The 20741-nt window shown below is 44.8% G+C and overlaps 1 protein-coding gene across 1 annotated transcript; it reads right to left on the bottom strand.

The window, feature by feature from the left end:
• Positions 1–595: 595 nt before the first annotated feature.
• EIF4E3 (eukaryotic translation initiation factor 4E family member 3) lies at positions 596–15668 on the bottom strand. The gene is made up of 7 exons (XM_042838687.1): positions 15556–15668; positions 9648–9720; positions 7686–7780; positions 6042–6102; positions 3086–3152; positions 2344–2499; positions 596–2015 (listed from the first exon to the last, which is right to left on the bottom strand). Exons 1-7 carry the CDS (start codon positions 15666–15668, stop codon positions 1969–1971), a joined length of 612 nt encoding a protein of 203 aa, XP_042694621.1. The 3' UTR covers positions 596–1968.
• Between the last annotated feature and the right edge of the window lie 5073 nt (positions 15669–20741).

Raw genomic sequence — 20741 nt, forward strand, 5'->3', positions numbered from 1 at the left:
TTATCATCATCAGAGTTTTAAGATGCCCAGGAAAAAATAAAAATCCACAAAACAAATTAAAAACCCCAAACTGTAATTTAATTTTATTACTACAATAGGGACACTGAATAAGGAAAATGAATAAGGAAAACTTGACAAGTTTGCAAGGTATCCTTTGGTGGTGAACAGACAGCTCTTCCATATCACGGCTAAAATAAAATCACCACCTATCCAATATTCGAGCAGAGATCTTTCTTAAAGAAAGGGTATGCAAGACAGCTAGAAAAATCCTTCCCTTCAATGAGATGAGTAAGGTAATAACTAACCCATGACACTGCCAGGCATCACTGAAGCCACAGAGCAGGAACACTTCATCCCAGAAATGCAATTTTTAGGGTGGAGACACATTGGAACAGGCTGCCCAAGGAGGCTGTGGATGCCCCATGCCTGGAGGCATTCAAGGTCAGGCTGGATGTGGCTCTGGGCAGCCTGGTCTGGTGGCCGGAGACCCTGCACACAGCAGGGGGCTGGAATTAGATAAGCTTTGTGGTCCTTTTCAACCCAGGCCATTCTATGCTTCTATGATGATTCAGAAAGCAACCGCAGAAGCAAGACATTGGATTTTCAAAGTTTTGTTTAATTAATAATGCTCACTAACTGCACAGTTTGAATTCATAAATACAAAGTTGTAAAAAAAAAAAAAAAACAAAAAAAAAACAAAAACAAAAAAAAAAAAAACCAAAAAAACCAACCTCTCCTATGTGTAATTCTTATTGCTACATTTGATTCTAATGGCTGCTTCTTAAAACATGTAGAGATCAGTGCCATTGGACCAGTTGCCAAACAAGAACTCTTGCCCACAAAGCAATGCTAAGCAGAGTGCAAATCCTTCTCTATCTTACAGCTTCTTCTTGCACAAGGAGATAAATTAATCTTTGGTAGAACAGTAAAGCAAACCAGCACCTCAATTAATACAAACATTTACAGATTAACGCAGTTAATATTCACATTCATGCCACAAAACAAAATCCATTTGTTTCCTGTAAATTAAAGAAAATAGGTGACCTGGGGAGCCATGACAGCTTGGAAGTACGAGTGACAGAACTTCTTCCTTTGCACCAAAGCGAACAGCACTTCTGATCTGAGCCTCTACAGGTGCAGGCCTAGCATCTCCAGAAGCATGAGGGATGAATCAGGTCAGGCAAATGGGTTAGAAAGAATTTGTGACTTCTGTCATGAATGTACAGAGAAAGATCATAAGCTGAAGAGATTGTAAGCACCATCCCTTCTGAAATAAATTGGAGGTGGGGGGTTCACAGGGTTTCTTACTGCAAAATCTCTAACTCCTAGCCTGAACCAGGGTTCTTTGGGAGTCACCACACTTTAAACATTCAATATCATCTCACCTGGGGTCAGACCATATAAATGCATCTCTTCAGTTGCCCATTCAGTGAATACTTTGCTATTTACTTTTGCAGGATGTGTGCTGTTGTCAGTGCAAGAGCCCGTTAGGATAATGCCATGCAACTCCTTCATCTCCCGGGACAAAGACAGGGAGTAAATCTTCATATGATAGGAATGTCTCAAAAGGAAAACTGAAACACATTTCACCCAGGCAGTATTCCTCCATCTCAAAAAAGCAGCATCCAACGTTTGTGCATGTTTGCATTTAACTACAAACAGTTCAGAAAAATCCAAAGTGTTGTATCTTCATAGGAATCAAATGATCTGATGGAAAAAAAATAGTGGCCAAATAACTTTTTAAAGAAAAAAAAACCCAATGAATTAAAATCACAATTAAGCAAAAAAGTCGTGAATGGCACATTTAGCAGTCAGGGCAACTGTGTTTCCTCATTTTCAGTAGCAAGAGCCCGATGAGAAGCATAAAATTCAAGAGGACCATGACATGTTATCTTTCTGCAGGGCCTCCTGCTGTCCTTCTCACTCAGACACCTCACCACAGTGCAAGTGACAAACGTAAGGCTGCATTTAATGCCTCCCACGTCGGCCTTCAAAGGCATGGTGCTCTCTGTGCGCTGGGGGAGAAAGAAGGGGAAAGATGTACAAAAAACATCAGTTCTGCCAAGGAGTTGAAAAGATGAACAGAAGACAATGATGCCCAAGCAGCCTAGGAAGACGCAGTGTGCTGAGCAATCTTTGGGAATGCACTACTTAAATACACGTTTAAATAGAGCCTAAAGAAAGAGATCCCTTCAATTCCCGAAGTTATAATTTCAGTGCAACGAGAGATGTTGCATTTCCAAATAGCTGATGAGGAACTAGTGAGGTTATTCCCATGGAAATACCCCACCAGCACCTTGTCTCTCTAACAAAGGTGGAGATCAGCCAGTAGAAAATACTCACGTTTGTAAAACACGGCTCTGAAAGAGGTGTGAGGCAGAAGTTTATGTATCTTTTCTAACACTTTTGCTTCACTTGCTAAGGAGGCATCCCCATTCCAGATTTGTACAACATCTTCACGGTCACGAACGCTGATGCTCACCCCTATGACTTCATCATCTGCAAAGCACAGGAAGCATCATTAAAAACTACTTTAAATGAGACATGTCTAATTCAATACTCATGTGCTGTGAAAGCTCCCACAAGTTGAACAAACTGAAGCAATGAAAGAGCAGTCCCCAACGAAGAGAATACCAATGCTCAAACCAGACAGAACAGTTAACAGAAGGAAACAAACACTGCATTTATAGAAACTGTTGTACTGTGTAAATGTACCTCATAGTGGCTTTAATGAAGTGCCATAAAATCATTCACCTTTAATATCACTTCTATCCTTGCCTACACAGGAATCAAGAGCCCACCAGGGCTAACAGGGGCATCTATCCAATTTGGCTTCTTCCAACTCTGACAGTACTGTGGTACACAAACATAATTTGGGGTTCCAGAATTGTGGCACTGTAGAATTTAATACCAACCATTTAAATGCTGGCTAAGAGATGTTTACAACCCTGATAACCTGCCGTCCTCCCAGGAACACAGGCTGGTGAGCTGGGGACCAGAAGCAGCTCCGTGCTGCAATACCAGAAAGCCTCGTCCTCCTCCTCCTGGTAATCATATGGACACAGCAGCAGCAATCACAAGTTACCTGCAGCACAGCAGTCCGTGAACTGCTCTCCAACAGTTGCTAACAGGAGCTCTTTCCAAACTGCTGCCTGAGAAGAAGAAGTAGTAGTAGTTACTTTTGCCCTGCTATCTCAATTTAAAAGTTCCCTTTCTTAGCTCAGTTTTGAGTGCGTTCTCATTATGAGGTTGTCCAGACAAAAAAGAATGTTTGTAGCAAGTACACACTGTGTTACACAATTTCTTCAATACAGCTGGAACAAGAATTCAGACCTTGAAAATAAAAACTGACAAAAATATATTTTAGAAAAAAAAAAAAGTTTAATATTTAAACTATAAATTTACCTTCACTATGTCCATGTCTCACTGCACATTGCATTCTCCCAAGAATTTCCCATGATAATTAAAGCCTTCCCAAAGGCTTTAATTGTGATGGTTTGTTTCTGTGGAAAGGAATCACTGTCTGTGCTAAGAGAAGTGCCAGAAAAACCCTACCAGTAAATGAAATGGATGTATATTTAAGCATCCCATCTGATTTGCCCTGCCTATGAAATAAGCCTGTCTTTCAACAGTATGAATGCTCACTGGGGATTTCAAATAAGGGGAGCAGCTATCTGCAGTTTTCTTTGGCTCTGTTAGATCAGTTACAGTCTTATCTCCTTTTGACATTTGTTATCACCCAAGTCAAAGCCCATACAAAACTTGGAATGCCTCTGGACCAACGCATACAGTAATACGCTCCAAGATGAGCATTCTGAGTGACAGAATATATATATGTATATAAAGAATATATCAACCTCTGTATTTGACTGCATCGCCACAGTGTATGCTACCTTAAAAGAATGCCTTTTCTGCTGTTTGAGATAACTTGAGTTTTGGTGTTATTAAAAAGAAACAGCAACTTAAACACACAGAGGTTAAAGCAAAAAGCAAGCAGCTATGAAGACAACAGACCAATAAACTGCTTTAAGGAGTTTCCAAGCACTGCTGTACCATCTTTGGGAACACACAGGGCTGCACGTTTCTGTAACTCATTATCATCTCATCCTATATAACATACAGCCAGGCTATGGGACAGCTGATGCTCTAGAGGTGGGACAGCATGTGAGGCGACGTCCTTGCCAGTGACCAGCCCAGACATGAATGTGGGATGACCATGCACTCTCATTACCAGGCACAGTGCTCACTACTGAGTTGTCCTAATGGCCTCACGGGTAGGAAGCACCTCATCCAGTAGCAAGCAGTTGCAGGATCAGGCTTATGAGGATCTAAAAAGTATTAGTTTTTGTATTAAGAACCAGCATACAGAAGCATTGTACACATGCAACAACTTTACAGTGTCAGTATTTTGTCAGTCCTACCACTAGACAGACTGATTTCCTTAAAAAACTGCCTTTCCCTCCCACCCTCACCAAGTTTTGCTCAAGCATATCAGCTTTTCCAATGAGGGCTGTACAAGATAGTTCTGCCTGGCCAAAGAGATGCTGTGGGGGTTTGTGATGGTTGGAAGCACAGAGCCAAAAATGGAGAAATGGGCATGGGTTATTATTCATGCTATTTACAAAAGTAATAGAAATTGAGTAAAGTTCTCTTTCAATTAAACCTCTCAGGGGCAAGTGGGGGTATTTATTTGAGATATCAGAAAGCATCCCCATCTCAAGAAGTGGTGATCATTCAGCCTCTGAAACACGTGGCTTCTCTGAGCTCCCTAAATTCACCACCCGGCAATGCAGCTCCCAAAACCATTTATCACCTCTGACCATCTTCACACCTTGGATTATAATAAAGAAAATAACATTTCAGACTCTTTTGTGATCACTTGGGACTGGAGGGAAGAAAGCTGCAATTCACATATGAAAGAAAGCTCACAGGCAAAACCAATTAGCTTTTGGCTGAAGTTTCTAGTACCATCTTTCAGCATCTAATGCCTTCCTCAAGGCTGTCACATTTTTCTCACACTTCATGTTCACTGTTGGAAGGTCTGACCCAGCCCCCACTCGCACACAAATAACACGTGAACAGCTCAGACCTTCCCTTCATGACAGGTTGCAGGAAAGTCACTCAGCACGCATTTGATAGGGGCACAACACCCAGCACACAGCCACTTGTTTCAGCAGGGAGAGAACAACAACGTGTCTGAACAGATCTCATCATCCGTGTTTCCAAATTTCAGAAAGAAAACTCAAACTGCAGTTTCACAAGAGGTACACAGTGACAGGCAACCAACTCTTGCACAGGGGACACCACTCTTCTTCTTTACTCCCATACACTTCACAAAAAACTCCCCTGGCTACACAATCATCTTACAAAAAAGCACAAATGGCTTTATATGACGTCACAAACAGCCTGATAAGCAGCAGGGCCATCACAGGAGGGACTGGGAAAAGAGACTGAGCAAGATCCTTCCCTACCAGTGGGAGACACTGGATGAGACCCACCACCCCCTGAGAACATTAGTCCTCATTGGGCACAGCAAAGCACAGTGCTCCTCACCCCCATACAGGGTGGGCACAGGCAGTGCCAAGCACAACATTCCTATTGAGTCGGATAGTTTGGGAGCATTTGATGCTCAGTGAAACTCTGGCACTTGTGCTGAATGGCGCGTGGAGTCTTGAGAGCATTGTTGAGGTTCTGGCTATAATCAGAAAGAGATGTTTGTATATTTTGAGTGCCTGCAGGCAAACCAAGTCTTGTGGATACAGTTGGTTAGAAAATACGGCGTTTGCCAAATGGAAATGGAATAGAATGCTGCAGCTTTCATTTGATTTGTAATACATCAACAAATGTGACTGAAAGTGCAAAATACTGAATCATCTGAAAAGAAACTTTCCCTCACTATCTTAAAGCAAAACATTGTAGACTTAGATGGTGTTTGCTTGTTACTTTGGGTAATGTCAAACCTAGAAAGTTTTACAACAGCTACTTTGCATGGAACTAAAAGAAACCCCTTATTAAATATTTCTAAATAAAGTATTACATACCGTACTTTCTTTAGCGACCTTCATTTTCCATATACCTCCTTTGGCATTGCTTTCCTCTTCCCTAGTTATGGGAAATAGATCAGTAAAATAAGCACTGAAATGCACATCTAGATAAACCTACGTCTGGGGGTTAATTTGCCTGGAAAATTCCCTTTTGAAACGCAATTACCGACTCTGGGTAGCATGACTCAAGTTATGACTTCTGACATCAGATATAATTCTTTCATTGTTCATATGAACTGCATCTCTCAACACCTAATCTCTCTCCTCAGGTTTGTGTGTTGGAAAATATATACGTTTTCCCTGGCTACAGACAGGCTTTGAAGTGGCTGAACACTGCATGGGAACAAGCCACAAAGCAATTTCATGTCTTACTATGGTAACCTTTTATTTTGGAAAAACTTGGGCATATTTTCACAGAAGCAGCTTATTACTCTCCAGTTTACCCAGTTTAATTTAAACAAACAAACAACAACAACAACAAAACCACAACAAACGATCACACTTCATTTCAGCTTTGTGACAACCAGAAATTAATTTCCCTATTCTTACAAAAAAAACAAAAAAAAAAACATCCTGAAGCTTGTTTGGGCTACTGATGGCACCGACCTCCTGCAATCCCTTTCCAAAATGCAGCACCTGTACTTGCACAGCCTTAACACAGATGCAGTGCCATCAAGAAAGGACTCTGCATTTTACTTGTCTAATCAAACCAAAACTAAAACTAGAAGAAAACCAAAAGTGTTCTCATCCTTCCAGAGTTCCCAAGTACTGCATACAAGGGCTTCTACAGACACCAACATCTCTCTATAAATCAACTCAGCTATTCTGCTCAGTCACACTATTGTTAGAAAACTAACACTGATCTTCACATGCATTTCCCTTTAGGAAAGCATTTCCTTTTAACACAGGGTAGGCCAGAAACCTCCCAGAGTAACTCAACATCCAGTTATTGAGACTATGATCTGGTTAGGAAACCTTAATCCAATCACAATCTGGTGCAAATGATGTCCCAGAGATCAAGTCTCTTTGGTAAATGGCTCAGCTAATTAAGATGTGAAGGAACTGGATCAGGAAGAAGGCATGCTAAACTCAATTTCCAAAAGGAAAACATCAGTGATTCATACATTACTTCATTACCGTCCCACAATCAAGTGGGAATTTGCTGCAGTGCATCACTTCATGATGCCTTAAATTATTTTTAACCTAAGCTCATATGCACATCTTTATGCACACTCTGCTTCTGTACAGGTGAAGAGCAGTTAAGGATGCAGTCATTTGCATCATGATTAAACCAGCATCAGTGCAAAGAGAAAAAAGCCACAGAGTATTTCAGACACAAGTAATGCTCTGTGTATTCCCAAACTGGATTTCAAAGCCACATTTTAATTTCTCAATTGTTAATTCACAATTTAATTTCTTTCTGACCTTTACGTTCCAAAGCAGACAATCAAATTCCAGCCTGCGTTTTTAAGAAAGATTCTCTTTTGAGCTCGACACGAGCCCAGAACACTCCTTGTGGCTCTCACCTTGTGGCACTGGCTGGCAGCAGAAACACAGCCCTCCTCCTGCCCATGCCCCCTCCTCTCTCCACGCTCGGTTTCTCCCTGCCCATTCCCAGAAGCACCACAGGGCAGCACTCACCACAGGGGCCGTCTTTCTCCACGCATCAGGTGGTAACTGCATCTCAGGGGCAAACTCGTCACGGGAGGGATGTTGTTGTAGACACTCCAGAAATCCTTCATCGAGCAAACACACAGAAATACTAATTGCATTAAGAGAATGGATTCAGTGCAAATTTACTTCTGTGGTCATTTTCTCTACAACTACTGTGCACCCTACTGCCAAAGACCCTTCTATACTACAAGCAAATGCTCCAAAGTCAATTGATTGCAGCTTACAGGGGAGGGTGGGGAAGATCCAATCCTGCTTAAGGTGGAGGTAGAAAGAAGGATACCAATGACATCCTAAAATCTACCAAACATCTATCAGTAACTCTGAATGACTGTGCCCCAGCATGTGGCAAATATTTGTTGTGGTTATTTAATTTGCTTCCACATGCTTTAGAGCCAAAGTCTGTAGGAATAGAGAGACAAAAATATCAAAATCAGAGTTATGCTGAGTTGCGTCAGAACAAACCAGCACTGAAAACTTTTTAAACATACTAGAAGTACACACTTAAATGTACCTTATGTAAAAACTCTCCACTTTGCATCAATTAGGACTCATCCAAAACTTCACTGGAATCAGCCTCAACTACAACAAATAGACAAAACCAAGCAATAGTTCTGCTGAGCCAAGTGCCTAACTATAATCCAAATTCTCTGCCTAGATTCACAAGAAAAGGTTTCATGAGACCATGAATCTGAGATGCATGCATTAGTGCAGGAATGGGGGAGAATGAAAGGACCAGGACCCATCAGCTCACTTTCTAACTTTTCTGCTGAAAAAAAACTAGAAGCAGTGATGCACTTGGGTGGATAAAAGGCACTAACAGCAGCAGTGAGCAACAGGGAGGGAAGAGTAAAGAGATCCCAATTCCCTTTCTTCTTTATCCAGCAGTTGAGAGGAAGAAAGGCCTTTAAACATTTGTGTTGCACCGACATGCAGAGATGTAACATTGAGCATTAGTGCAACTAATTAAGTATTAGTTCATCTACTATTTAATCATTAGCACAACTTCAGAAACAAAGATTGCAACGCTATATGGTAAAATCCCACAGCCCTTGGCTCTTCTCTCTAAAAGCCATTACCCTCACTAGCAAAGACGGAAAAGTCACTCCAGTTTCCCTCCCACACTGCCCTGCTGCCTCCCTGCACTCCTGGTCCCAAACCCTGGGCCTGCAAACAGCCTCCATGCCCTGTGCCAGCTGTAGACAGCCTCGCCCAGCACCTCCTAGTGCAGGCTGTCTCCCAGGGCTGCTGCTGGAGACAGCATCACACACAGTGCAGGGCTGAGAGTCACTGACGAGGAAACCCAATGGAAACCATTCCTACTTCACTGCCATCAGCATGACTTCAGAGGCTTCACGAACTGAGCACCACGGTAAGACTAATCCTCTGAATTTCACACTAACACTGGTATTAAAAGAGAAACCTGATTTACTTGCAAGAGATGCCCACTGATTGGCACCAACAGATGACACAGACATGCAGAATTCCTCATTGCTGTGAGTACTTACTGTGATGTAAGAGCACTTTAATGCAAGACAGCTTGATGGAAGTATCAGAAAAATTCATGCTCAAGCACAGAGAGAAAAATAAGCACGGGCCGTAATACTGCGCCTTTGTGCAATGATTTTCTGTATTCAAACTTTGAGAAAAGACAGAAAACACACTGGAAATCACCAAGTGTAACAGTGCAGCACAGGCACCAATGGGAACTGGAAATGGCAGAGTGGGCATGTCTTGCTCACACCAGGTCCCTCCATCCCCTCTTCTGGTTGGCAAAAACGAGGGCAATTCAGACCAAAGGCACCACACACAGCCACGAGGTGCATCTCCCACCATGGGGAAGCAAAGCCAAGCGTGTCTCACCCAGATGGGCGTTCAGGTAACTTCACATCTTATGTTTCATGTTTGCAGCACGCAGTTCCAGTACCTCACCTGCACTGTTTGTACTCTGTAAATCTTCTTCAGGTTTGAGGCGCATTCAGCTGCTGTGGTACCAGGAAGGGACCTTGAAGGAAGAAAGAAAGAAAAACAAAGCTGTCCAATTCGAGCATCTCGTCTCCCAGCAAACTTCTGAGTAACTGCAATTAGCGCAAACCCGACCCGCTTCCCACGTGCCCGGCCGTCCTCCCCGCTCTGAACCTCAGGCAGCGCCGCCAGCGTTCGCTGCGGTCACGGCGCGGCACTGCCCCCTCCCGCCGCCAGGTGGCGGTGTGTGGCAGTGCGTCCCGGCCAGCACCGCGCCTACCGCCGCTGAGGGGTCGGCACGGGGCGGGGGAAGGAGCCAGAGCGACTCGTCCTGCACGGGGCAGCGCGCTGAGAAGCACCGGGTGCGAGGCTGAGGGATGCGAGTGGCAAAAACACAGCCTGACGTTGTGAATTCCTGCTGTGAGCTTGACTGGAAAAAAAATAAAAAGAGGAAAAGAGGGAGGAAAAAGAAAAGAGGAAAAGGAAAGAGCGAGAGGGAAGAGAGGAGAGGAGAAAGAGGGAGAGAAATCTGTGTGGCTCATGAACTACAAAAGCACATATCATTGTCCATAAGTGGGCAAAATCCAAGCTAACTTTGCTCCTTTATGTCTCACACCGCTGACCAAGAAATGACCCGTGTCTTGCTACCAGCCTGCAGACCTCAGAGCCTCCACTGCCTGGGGGTGGCTGTGCAGTACAACAGCCCAGTGAAGCTGTGTGTCTCACAGAGGTGCCCAAGCCCACACTGGATGGGATTTGGGCAAGGGGCTGGAACTAGATGATCTTTAAGGCCCCTTCCAACCCAACCATTCTGCAGCATCTTTTCTCTCCATGTGCTCACACTGATGCTGCTCTCAGGTGCTGCTGTGGTAAGGGCTGCTCTCTTAAAAACAGATTATCTGCTCCGTAACAACAGCTTTCAAAGGTTATCTGTGTAATTGCAGTAGCCGTGTAGCCATTTAATGCCACTTTCAAGCTCAGCTAAAAATGAGAAACAGAATATTCCACTCCCAGGCCAGAAGGTGGTTCATTTTGATGCTGAAGAACTATCAGCTGAGAAAAAAAAAAAAAAAAAAAAAAAAAAACAAACAAAAAAAAAAACCACCTGACATCAAGTTATTGGTTTTGGAAGTTAAGGTCATGGACTGTTCATTTATTTCTATTCCTAAGCGAGGAACAGTCAGGTGGCCAGGCCTTTGCTGAAAGGCTCCATACACAAGATAGGAAGCTTCATTTGAGGGTCAGTATTTGCAGGTTATTACGAAGTTTTTCCACTTTGGATAATCTTACTGCTATCAACAACAGAATTCAGGTGATACATCCATACTGAACTTCCAATTACTGCCACTGTGAACAACTAGTTTTGAATTAACTCAACAAGCACTGCAAATAGCTATGAGCAGGAAGGAACTGCCCAGCCAGCCGTGCCAGGAGCAGCAGCTGGACACAGAAAGCTCAGCTGGAGATGGGCATTGATGGGTTGGTGGCCCACTGGAGTTGCCCATCTGGATTCCCCACAGAGAGCCTGCCCAGGGAATATCCAGCAGCCCTCCTACCTGCCCACTCTGTGCCCTATGGCTCCCAACACTCTCCTGCACCTTCTGAATATTTGAGGGTGACATTTCAAAGCTACTTCAGGGTTGCTCAAGCAGCTCAGACCCACCGTTCCACATCTCATAGGGCTGCTTGGTCAAAGCGGAGCATGGAAACAGGAATAACCACCCAAACTGAGCCCTGCTGCCAGCTTCAAGAATAAAGAACAAGAGACCCAAAGATAAATTCCATTGTTTTACCCATGAATAAACCTCCAGGTGGTTGTGCTGATGTTAATGCTTACTGCTGAACTGTGGCTCTTCTGTTTCCCTGCACAGAACCAAGGATAGGAGTTGTTTTCAGATGTGCTCACACTGCCCTTTGTTTCCCAGTGGGAATCAATCCCTGCCTCTCGCCGGAGCCTTAAAAGCCACTGAGCACTTCTGGAGACACCACTGTCAGTATTCAGCCCCAATGGCTTTGCTACAAATAAGCAAAATATTTACTTACAAAGCATAAGCTCAAAAACATGCTGTGGCAACTAAATAAATCCAGCAATCCATTCTGCATGCAGACAAAGACTGATTTCAAGCCATCAAAGCCTGTCAAAATGCATTTACTGGGTTGAACATTTTTATAATATTAACCATCATTTTTCATTGTAAGCCACCTACTCATGAGCTTTAATAGATGAAATAGATGATTCTAGATAAATAGGATTTTGCTATAGGGAAAAAGGGAAATTATTCAGCTTAGTTTCAAATATTTGATGTGCTCAGTTATAACAATTCCCAATTATTATGGAAACGGCTCGGTTATCAGAATTTATCTACTAAATGACATTTGTATGGATCTCATCAGTACAACCTGGGGAGAGAAAAAGCAGTATATAAGGATACATTTACCCGCAAATGTTTACTCTTTCCTCCAGTTTATAAACATTACTTTACATTTGATAACACTTCTTAGCATATTTTTCACCTGAAAGTTACACAAAAGTTACAACAGAAACAAAAGCACTGCTGGAGCAAAGCGAGAAGAAAAGCAGTTGGGTCAGAGCCCTGCAGTGCAACCTGCACCGCTGTGCACACACACACTGCCACTGGCAGGAGTGCATCTTGGACAGTTTATCTAGAATTGAGGCTTCTGCAGTGGGCTCTTGTGTGAGCTCTGTTCCATTTCTGGTGGCACTGATTTGTAAATAAGGGTGCTGGTATTCTGCTACTGACTGGAAGCGGCATGCCAGCAAAGCTGGCAGCTCAGATGCACTCTGATCTTCCAAAGGTGCCTTTTTGTAAGGATGTACATCCTCTCCACCCCTGCGAGCACACACGTGTTGGACAAGAGCTGCTGCTGCCAAAACCTGCAGCTTTCCATGGGAAAAAAGCAGGCAGGTAGCAGCTCTGGTACCTTCTTATTTCAGCAGGGAAGGACTTACCTAGCATAGCTGTAAACATTTAAGGGCACACTGAACCAAGCAGGCTATTTGCATCACAGCCAAACATACACATCGAAAAAACAAAATCAGTTTCACCATCTATATATTTACACAGATGTACAACCCCAGCTCCCATTAAGGGATGGTTTCAGGTTGCCAGCCTGTCCTGTTATCCATGACATCGGAGCCTTTTGCCATTTCACTTCAATTCCCACTTGTGCAATCTTCACACTGAATACACTGTCCAATATGAATATAATGACCAGACTTCTAATTCTCGCTTTTACATTATTACATTTTGTGAGGCATAATCACACTGTTCAGTGTGTGTGCACATATATCAATCAACCCACAGTATTGCAAAAATCAGGAAAACAACCTTTCATTTAAAAGGCAGAGCCCCACACCAATCCCTCGCTGTGACAAGCAGGCGTGTGACAAGCCACCAGCAGGAATCTGCTTCCTAGTGTGACACCAAAGGCATCTGCAAACCCTGCTGACGCTGCCCAGGCCTCCAATGTCACCAGAGCACTGCATGCAAAGCACTATGGAGACATCATGCCAGTATGAGCTCGGGAACCTGCAGATCTTGACCTTGAAGCACTTCAACAATTTAAGACGGAAATCTCATTTCTTCCCACAGAAGGAAAAAAAAAGCCAGCTTCTCTGTCTCATGTCTGCCTGTGAGTATTTCCACACAGCCCCTTCTTCAAAAGAGTGGTCAGTTCCCAGGGAGGTGGTGCAGTTACCATCTGTGCAGGTGTTTAAGGCAAGGACAGATGTGGTGCAAAGCAGGCAATATTGGTGATGGATGGATGGTTGGACTGGATGCTCTTAGAGGTCTTTTCCAACCTTAATGAATCTATGATTCTATGACAAAGAGCATTACCAGACTTAGTATTTTAGACACACACCAAGGAAGGCTCTGCACTTACAGGAAATGTAAATCTCCCATCATGTGTGTGAGATAACAGCAACAAACCTGGGCACGGGATCACAGCCCCCACATGCTACACTTGTGCCATGGCACTTAGAGAAGCAGTGCTGATGTGGATCAGACAAAGAAAGCCATTCACTACTGAGGCAGGAGCTGCACCAGGGAAGCTGTGATAAAAGTGAGGCCGCTGAGCCCAGGTGAATCGCTCGTATCACTAGCTGCTATAGAAAGTGCTGCTTCTTGGGTATATATTTTAAGTGTGACTTAATAAAAAGACACACAGTGGTGGTGTTGAAACACATGCCATGGATCTCCCACACTAGAGTATAACAGAACAATACACATCTCTACATACCCCTCCCAACTTGTATTTACCCTCCAGTGTCACTTCCTCCTGCATGTCAGCCCAAATACCAGGATTAACACACAGCTGCAGTCAAGATCAATACCATCTCCTAGCTAACAGCACTGCTCCATACCAGGTGTTACTGAGGTACAGCAACAACACCCAGCTGTACTCTGTGGTGTGTTCATCCTGTATGAGCCCAAGCAACACCAAATCAGCAGGTGCACCAACAACATTACAGAGCCCGTACCGACACAGCAACCTCCTCACACTGCAGTTCTTGGCCATGCAATAAAAGATATCTCATGTGTGCTTTTAAATGCCTTAGGTATTTATTTTAATGCACGGAATATCTCTTCTGTTTTGTTCTCATCCCTGTTCCCCGCCATCATTCTCTTACTCTTGGTGGTAAACACAACTCAGTGTTGTGTGTATGTATGACTGAAGGCATGCAGAGCCCTGGTACCACTTTCTTAATATATTATATGATTTAATAAGATAAGGAAGAACAACACTGCCTAAATAAATGTACTTAGAAGGGATCAGAATGAAGGATAAAGTAAGATCATGAATTCTAAGACTCTAAAATATAGCAGAATCAAGACATAAGGGAAAAAAAGTAAATCATGATACACCTCAGTAACTTGAAGTGGCCTTTAACTTCCAGCAGTGGTTGTACAGCTGGGCTGCTCCTCCCTACCTGGCTCATGGACACAGCACACCTGCACAGCAGCTTCAGCAGCACGCAGCAGTGTTTAAGAGTAACCAAACTGAAAGCACAGCTTAGACCCTGACCCTACCTGCAACCAAATCAGGAGGTCAGAAATAACTGTTGGGGTTACTTGTAAGACTTGATTTGCAGGACCTGAGATCACCTGCATGCTTCCAGCGGTTCCATGCCACCCACAGAGATGTTTGAGTTGAAAGGGACCTTTAAAGGTCATCCAGTCCACCTGCCCTGCAATGAACCTGCTCCATTTCTTTGTCACCGTGTTTAAGAGATACAACCTGGAGGAGCAGAGCCTTGCAGAGTGAGGAAAGGCCTTCAGAGCACAAGAGTGCTCTTGAGCAAGAGGAGAGAAGAAACACCAGAAACAGAAAACGGAGGAACGCAGAAGATTAATAACAAGACGACAAATGCACAGCAAAGCAAGGTAAATAAATAGGGCAGGATTCAAGCTTTCTGTTTCGGTTTCCATTGCTTATATGCAGCACGGGGAAACTCCCTGTGACCGCTGGAGATGGGAGATAAAAGTTCAGGCACACGAAGTGCGGTACGCACGGAGGCACAGCGCTGTGATAACGCGTTTTCGCTCACCCTCATAACTGCTCTCTTCCCACCCGTAGGATCCCGGGCCCGGCACGAAGGGTTACGGCCCTACGGCCGCTGCCCCGAGCGGCATCACGGCTAAAACTGCGGCGTGGAGATCGTCCGCACCGACGTGCGGCTGTCGAAGGACAACAGAAGCGGCTCATCGAGTGGCTGCGTGAAATACAGCCCCGCAACGCGGCCCGTTACACCAGAAGTTTTCCTATATGCAGCACACGACCCGACTCCCGCTGTCCCACCGCCGAGCCAGAAGGAGCAGCGATTTCCCCCCAGCCGCGCCGCCCCGCTCACTTGTCGAGCCAGAAGGTCCACGCCGAGTGCAGCGGCAGCCCCGGAGCTTCGGCCCCCTCCTCATCGCCTCCCGGTGGTCGCGGCGGCTCCGGGCCCGGGTCGCTCAGCTCCATGTCCCGCCCGCCGGCCCGCAGCACCGCCCCCGGGGGATGGGGCGGGACGGGGGAGGGCGCGGGGTGGGGACCGGGGATGGCCGAGTCCAACCCCCGGCTGCTCCGCACGGCATCGCCCGAACCCAGTCGTGAGGTTGTCGGGACGCTCCGTGAGCCCGCGGCCCCCGCCCTCCCCTGGCACAGCTTTCCAGACCTGAAGGGGTTAATTCGTTTCTTCTCTACCACCTGTTTAATTTACATGCTTGTTTAAAGGGAGGTGTTTCTCATCATCCAGCATGTGCTTAAAAGGCTCACGTTATTTTTGTAATACTGTTTTCTTAAATTAAGATTCTCCCCAGTGGGACTGTAGTAAAGTTAAACACCCACATAAGCGATAGCAGGATCAAAGACCATGAATCACATAGGATTCTTTGCAAGCACCGTTAGTAGGATGAATAATTTTATACATGCTCCTTCCTAAAAGAAGAATCAATGGAGCTGCGCTCCTGCAAAGAAATGAAATGTGGCAGTCAGGGCAGAGATTGCCCGTGAAAAGCAATCTGCACAGTGACAGTGAAGAAACAAACAAAAAAAAAAGTTAATGATTATGTTGTGCAGATGGAAAATGTTAACTGCTCTGCTAAATTAAATAAGGTCTGGAAAACCAGTTGCACCATCTCCTGCAATTTAATTTACTGCTCTTTAAATAGAAGGCAAGATAATGACTGGGAGAGCTCCAAGTCTGAAATTCATTGGTGCGCCCACCCTGAGCAAGCTCTCTGTTCCAACGGTGAGCCATCCAAGATGTTAAACCTGAGCAAAGCACTGCAGTAGATGACTGTATCTGGGCACAGCAGCCTGGGTTTGATCAGCAGAGATGGAGAAGTAAGCAGGAGAGAACCGATTTGCTGTGACCTAAAGGGGTGCCACTCTCTCTAGGCCACCAACAGCCCTCACACATGTGATGTTTTTATTGCCCCTCTGCTGAAGCTGCCAATGAAGTGTTCATTTTCTACTATGCTGCACAGTCCCTCTGGAACTAAGGCCAGAGCCAGCAGCACACATTACAAGTACTAAATCCCTTTCAAGCCACCTCTGATGGTACAAACACACTTCAGTGAAAGCCTCCAGATCCCATCACCAAAGAGCTGCTCATCCTCCAGAATATTACAGCTGAGGCTGAAAACAAATGATTTTGTTGCAAACAACCTGAGCTGTAAGGAACAATATCAAAGCACAACCCCCACACTTCCAACACAGAGCAAATAGCAGGCAGCACAGCCTGTGTCATCATGCCAAATGAGACATGTAAACCTCCATTTACTTCTTGTTTACAGCAGTAAATAGCAGGCTTCACAGGGGCAGAAGTTTTGTCATGGGAATCTCAGATAACAGTAAATTAATCTGGTTTGGGAGGAAGGGCAATCACAGGATGCATTGAATTAGCACATACATCCTACACCTACAGAGATTTCTAAGAAGTCGTGACACAGAGGCAAGAACACATCTCCTGAGGGGGATCTCACAAGGAGAAACGAAGGTGAGAGCAACGTCCTGATCCTGCTCAGCCTCCTTGCACTGAACAAAACCAGTTCAGAGATTAGGAGTCCCAGGAAATTGCTAGCACTTTGAGATTTATAGGCTTTAATTAACAACGTGTTTCATTGATATTTACCGCATACCCAGAATGTTCCCCTTAAAAGAAACCCTGCTGATGCCATCTCCTGTGCCTCCATACCTTCCCCAGCAGATTTGCCACACACAAACTGTGTCAGCGTGCAACTCCGTGCTCCAAGGCTGTGCAAAGACGGGGTGACCACAGCTCACCTCTGCAGAAGGTCCAAAAAAAAAATAAAAAAGGATTTTCTGCCATGAAGAGTTCTTACACAGTAGAACTGGGTGGCTAAGAGGAGGAGTCAGCAGGTAGGTCAGCTCAGCTGACTGCAGACTGGTAACAGCTGAATTTTCCCAGTCAAGCACTGCCAAGGTGGACTGGGAAGAAAGAAAACAAACAAGTGAGGTGGAGTGAGAGATACAGTTCAGGTCCATTCTGCACGCTCCTAGCACTGCTTTCCTGCACCTAGTTTAAGCACTTGTTTGCTGTAAGTGCCCAAGCACTTTGGCATGGAGCTGACTAGCACTGAAGCAGGCGCATTGCAGCTGGAAAAAAACACTGTAACTCCTTCCATGGTTTTGACATTTAAAGCCTTGCCCTTATCATCCCTAAGCCTGGCAGCAACACTTGCTCAAGGCATTATCTGCCTGCATGGGTGGCTTTTCTCACAGCTCCTGCTTCCAGCTAGAGCAGAGGACTCCTGCAATGCAAGCAGCAGAGGCTGGAAGGGGCAGACAGCCTCTTAAAGCATTCAGGACCATCCTTCCACTTGGCAGTTGTATAACATCACTGTGGCAACTACAGTGCTTGCATACATGAGAAATATTAGGAAAGCATTAAGCTTATTTTAGCTATGTTTTAACACTGTTTAGCACCTGCAAGCGAGGAAGAGAACAAGCACCATCTGAGCAGTCATGTTGCACTGCCATGCTGGAAGCATTCCAAGCTATTTCCAAGGCAGTAGGTATGACACCTTGGAGAACATCAAGCTGATAACCAGCTTTTGCTTATTTGGTTCTCCTGATAAAAAAAGGAACTTAGTGAGATGTTGAGAAAGACCTCTGTCAAGCTGCTGCTCCTCTTTTTCAAAGAGCCTGCTGCAGCATAAACCTCCCTGGCCCTGATTGCTGGCTGGAGCACAAGCCCTGGCTGCTGTGCCCAGCTGCTGCTGGTGCCCTGCTGGCATACAGAGCCAACAGCCATGAAATGTGATTCCTGTACCAAAGGCTGCTGTCATGATCACTGGCTCTTGAAACACTGCCTGTGCCTTCAGAAGCATATTAAGTAATGCAGGACCTGCTTCTGATTGCTTCTCAGGAAGATAAACTGATCAAGTGGAAGCCAAAGCAGAGGTGAGGATGAAGGGATTTGATTTGATATTTGCTTCCAAAGGCTTAAATAAACATTTTTTTAAAACCTAAAGCGTGATATTAAAGAGTTGAATCCAAATGCTTTTGGCAAAAGCTCCCCCATCTAGGAATGATTTCATATCAGCCAAGCTGTTAAGCAGAGGTTGTCATGGAAACAAGTTATATTCAAATGATATGGCCAGAGATATACTGTATTTAGTGAGTTCTTCATTTGCTGCATATTGGGAACATGTCAGAACTAAATGATATTGCATAACTTTGTTTTGTTCAACTAACTGGCTTGCACCCCCTGTTTTTCTAGCAGACATGAGCCAGCTCCTGGGACAGCAAGCAGCACTGAGCAGTGCTCTGCAGGACAGGCTTTTCCCCCCTGCCTCCTGGAAACTGCCTTCCACAGAGGCAAGGGGCACAGACCTACCAAACACGTGCAACTGTGGACATCCCACAGGTGTCCATCACCTCCTTGCAAACACAGCCTACTATTCACTTTCTGTCTGTGAATGACAGTGGAGCAAATCTCAGACAGGATTCTGGATACTGAGTTCCTACATCCACTTTTTTTTCCGCTATTAAGAAGTGCAGCTTTTACTCAGCAGTGTGTAAAGGAAAGTACTTGGGGTGATCTCCTGAGAGGTGGAGAAGCTGTGATTGCCCAAGAAGCTGACCATCAGGAAGAAGTTAAAGAGAAGTAAAGCTTACCCTTAAAGTCCTCACAGAACTGCAGAACTGCACAGAGAGGTGACAGCACATCACAACTTCTTGTTCCAGGGTCCTATGAAATCCTATGAGGGTTTGCTCACTCTGGGGCAGATGGTACTAAACTTTTCTCAGCGTTCTCTTCCTTACAGTTTATAAAGCAAAACCAACACTAAATAACAACTCAGGTTTATGACAAAGCAAATAAAACCCCATTTTGTTTTGTTTTTTTTTGCCATAAGTGAATATGCTCATGAAGAAAACAGTATAAACTCCCTGCTCACCTTTGCTCAGTGCACCAGTGTGAAGGACATCAGCCCTTCCAGGTGCTTTGTGTTGCAGAATCACTGCTGTTTGGTCACAGCTGCTCATGAAGTTTCAGCCCAACCCAAAGCCCTTATCTTTATTTTTGACCCAGCTGCTTTTGGGGAACTGAACTGGCATGATATCCAACCCACGCAGCAGGCTTTGGGAGACCTGAATTTCTGACACAGCTTTCAGGAGACTGATAACAGGCTTCTGATTTCCTCCCTTCCTGTTCCCCATGCATGGGAGGCACTACACCTATCCTAGGACCTAAAGAAACAATGCCTAGTGGAAATGAGATCATGGGCAGAAATGCAAGAAACCTGTGGACCACAAATCTGAGCTGAATTATACACTGGGCACAACTTCCAAACAGCTTTCCTTTGCTTATTTCCTAGCAAAATGTCTGCACAATGTTCCACTTAGATATTGCTTCCCCAAACACGGGGATCTCAAAATAGCATCATCCACCATGCTATTCAATGTGTTACATTAAATTCAAAGGAATATTATTGGCACCACATCTGGCAACGGCTTTGATGTGGAACATGAGCTTAAATACTGATCTTTTTTTTTGACAGGCAGCCCAGCATGCAGCTGAAGGAAATAATATGGAAGAGTCACATCCTACAGGCTGAGCAGAACGCGTCGGGCTGTGCTCAAGTGAGCCACGGGTGGAAGCTTCATCTTGTATTGATACTGCAAGAAATGGAAGAATTACAAAATAGAAAAGAAGTACAAATAAACTCATTTGTGCAAACTTGATGCTCATCTCATGCACATTAGGAGCTCAACACCACTCACAGAGGGTCGCTGAACTTTGCACCGCACTCCGGCGAATTGTACCCAGTGAGGGCAGTGAAACCGAAGGCCCTCCGGAAGCGAACCACTAGAGGGAGACTGACTTCATGCTGTGACATCGATCCCGCACCTCCAACGCCAGATTCAGATCGAACGCGCTCCAAATAGCTCAAGTCAAAACTACTCGTGTGTGGCTTCATCTCAACTAAAAGTGTATGAAACGAATAGGTCGAGTCTGCCTTATTACTGTAAAGTGGGAGAGCGTTGTGTAAATGGGATCAGGCAATCACGTATCCTACTGTCTGT

This window comes from Centrocercus urophasianus, unplaced genomic scaffold, assembly GCF_019232065.1.
Source record: "Centrocercus urophasianus isolate 14NV4802_14NV808 unplaced genomic scaffold, USGS_Curo_1.0 seq_898, whole genome shotgun sequence".
Taxonomy (NCBI): domain Eukaryota; kingdom Metazoa; phylum Chordata; class Aves; order Galliformes; family Phasianidae; genus Centrocercus; species Centrocercus urophasianus.

What these genes read in the sequence shown, in the direction of transcription:
- EIF4E3 (XM_042838687.1), bottom strand. Translation starts at nt 15,668, where the DNA reads ATGGAGCTGAGCGACCCGGGCCCGGAGCCGCCGCGACCACCGGGAGGC. An exon ending in GGAGAAAGACGGCCCCTGTG is followed by an intron (nt 6,103 to 7,685) that starts GTGAGTGCTGCC and finishes TCCCATAACTAG; the next exon opens with GGAAGAGGAAAGCAATGCCA. An exon ending in CAGAGCCGTGTTTTACAAAC is followed by an intron (nt 2,016 to 2,343) that starts GTGAGTATTTTC and finishes TTTCTCCCCCAG; the next exon opens with CGCACAGAGAGCACCATGCC.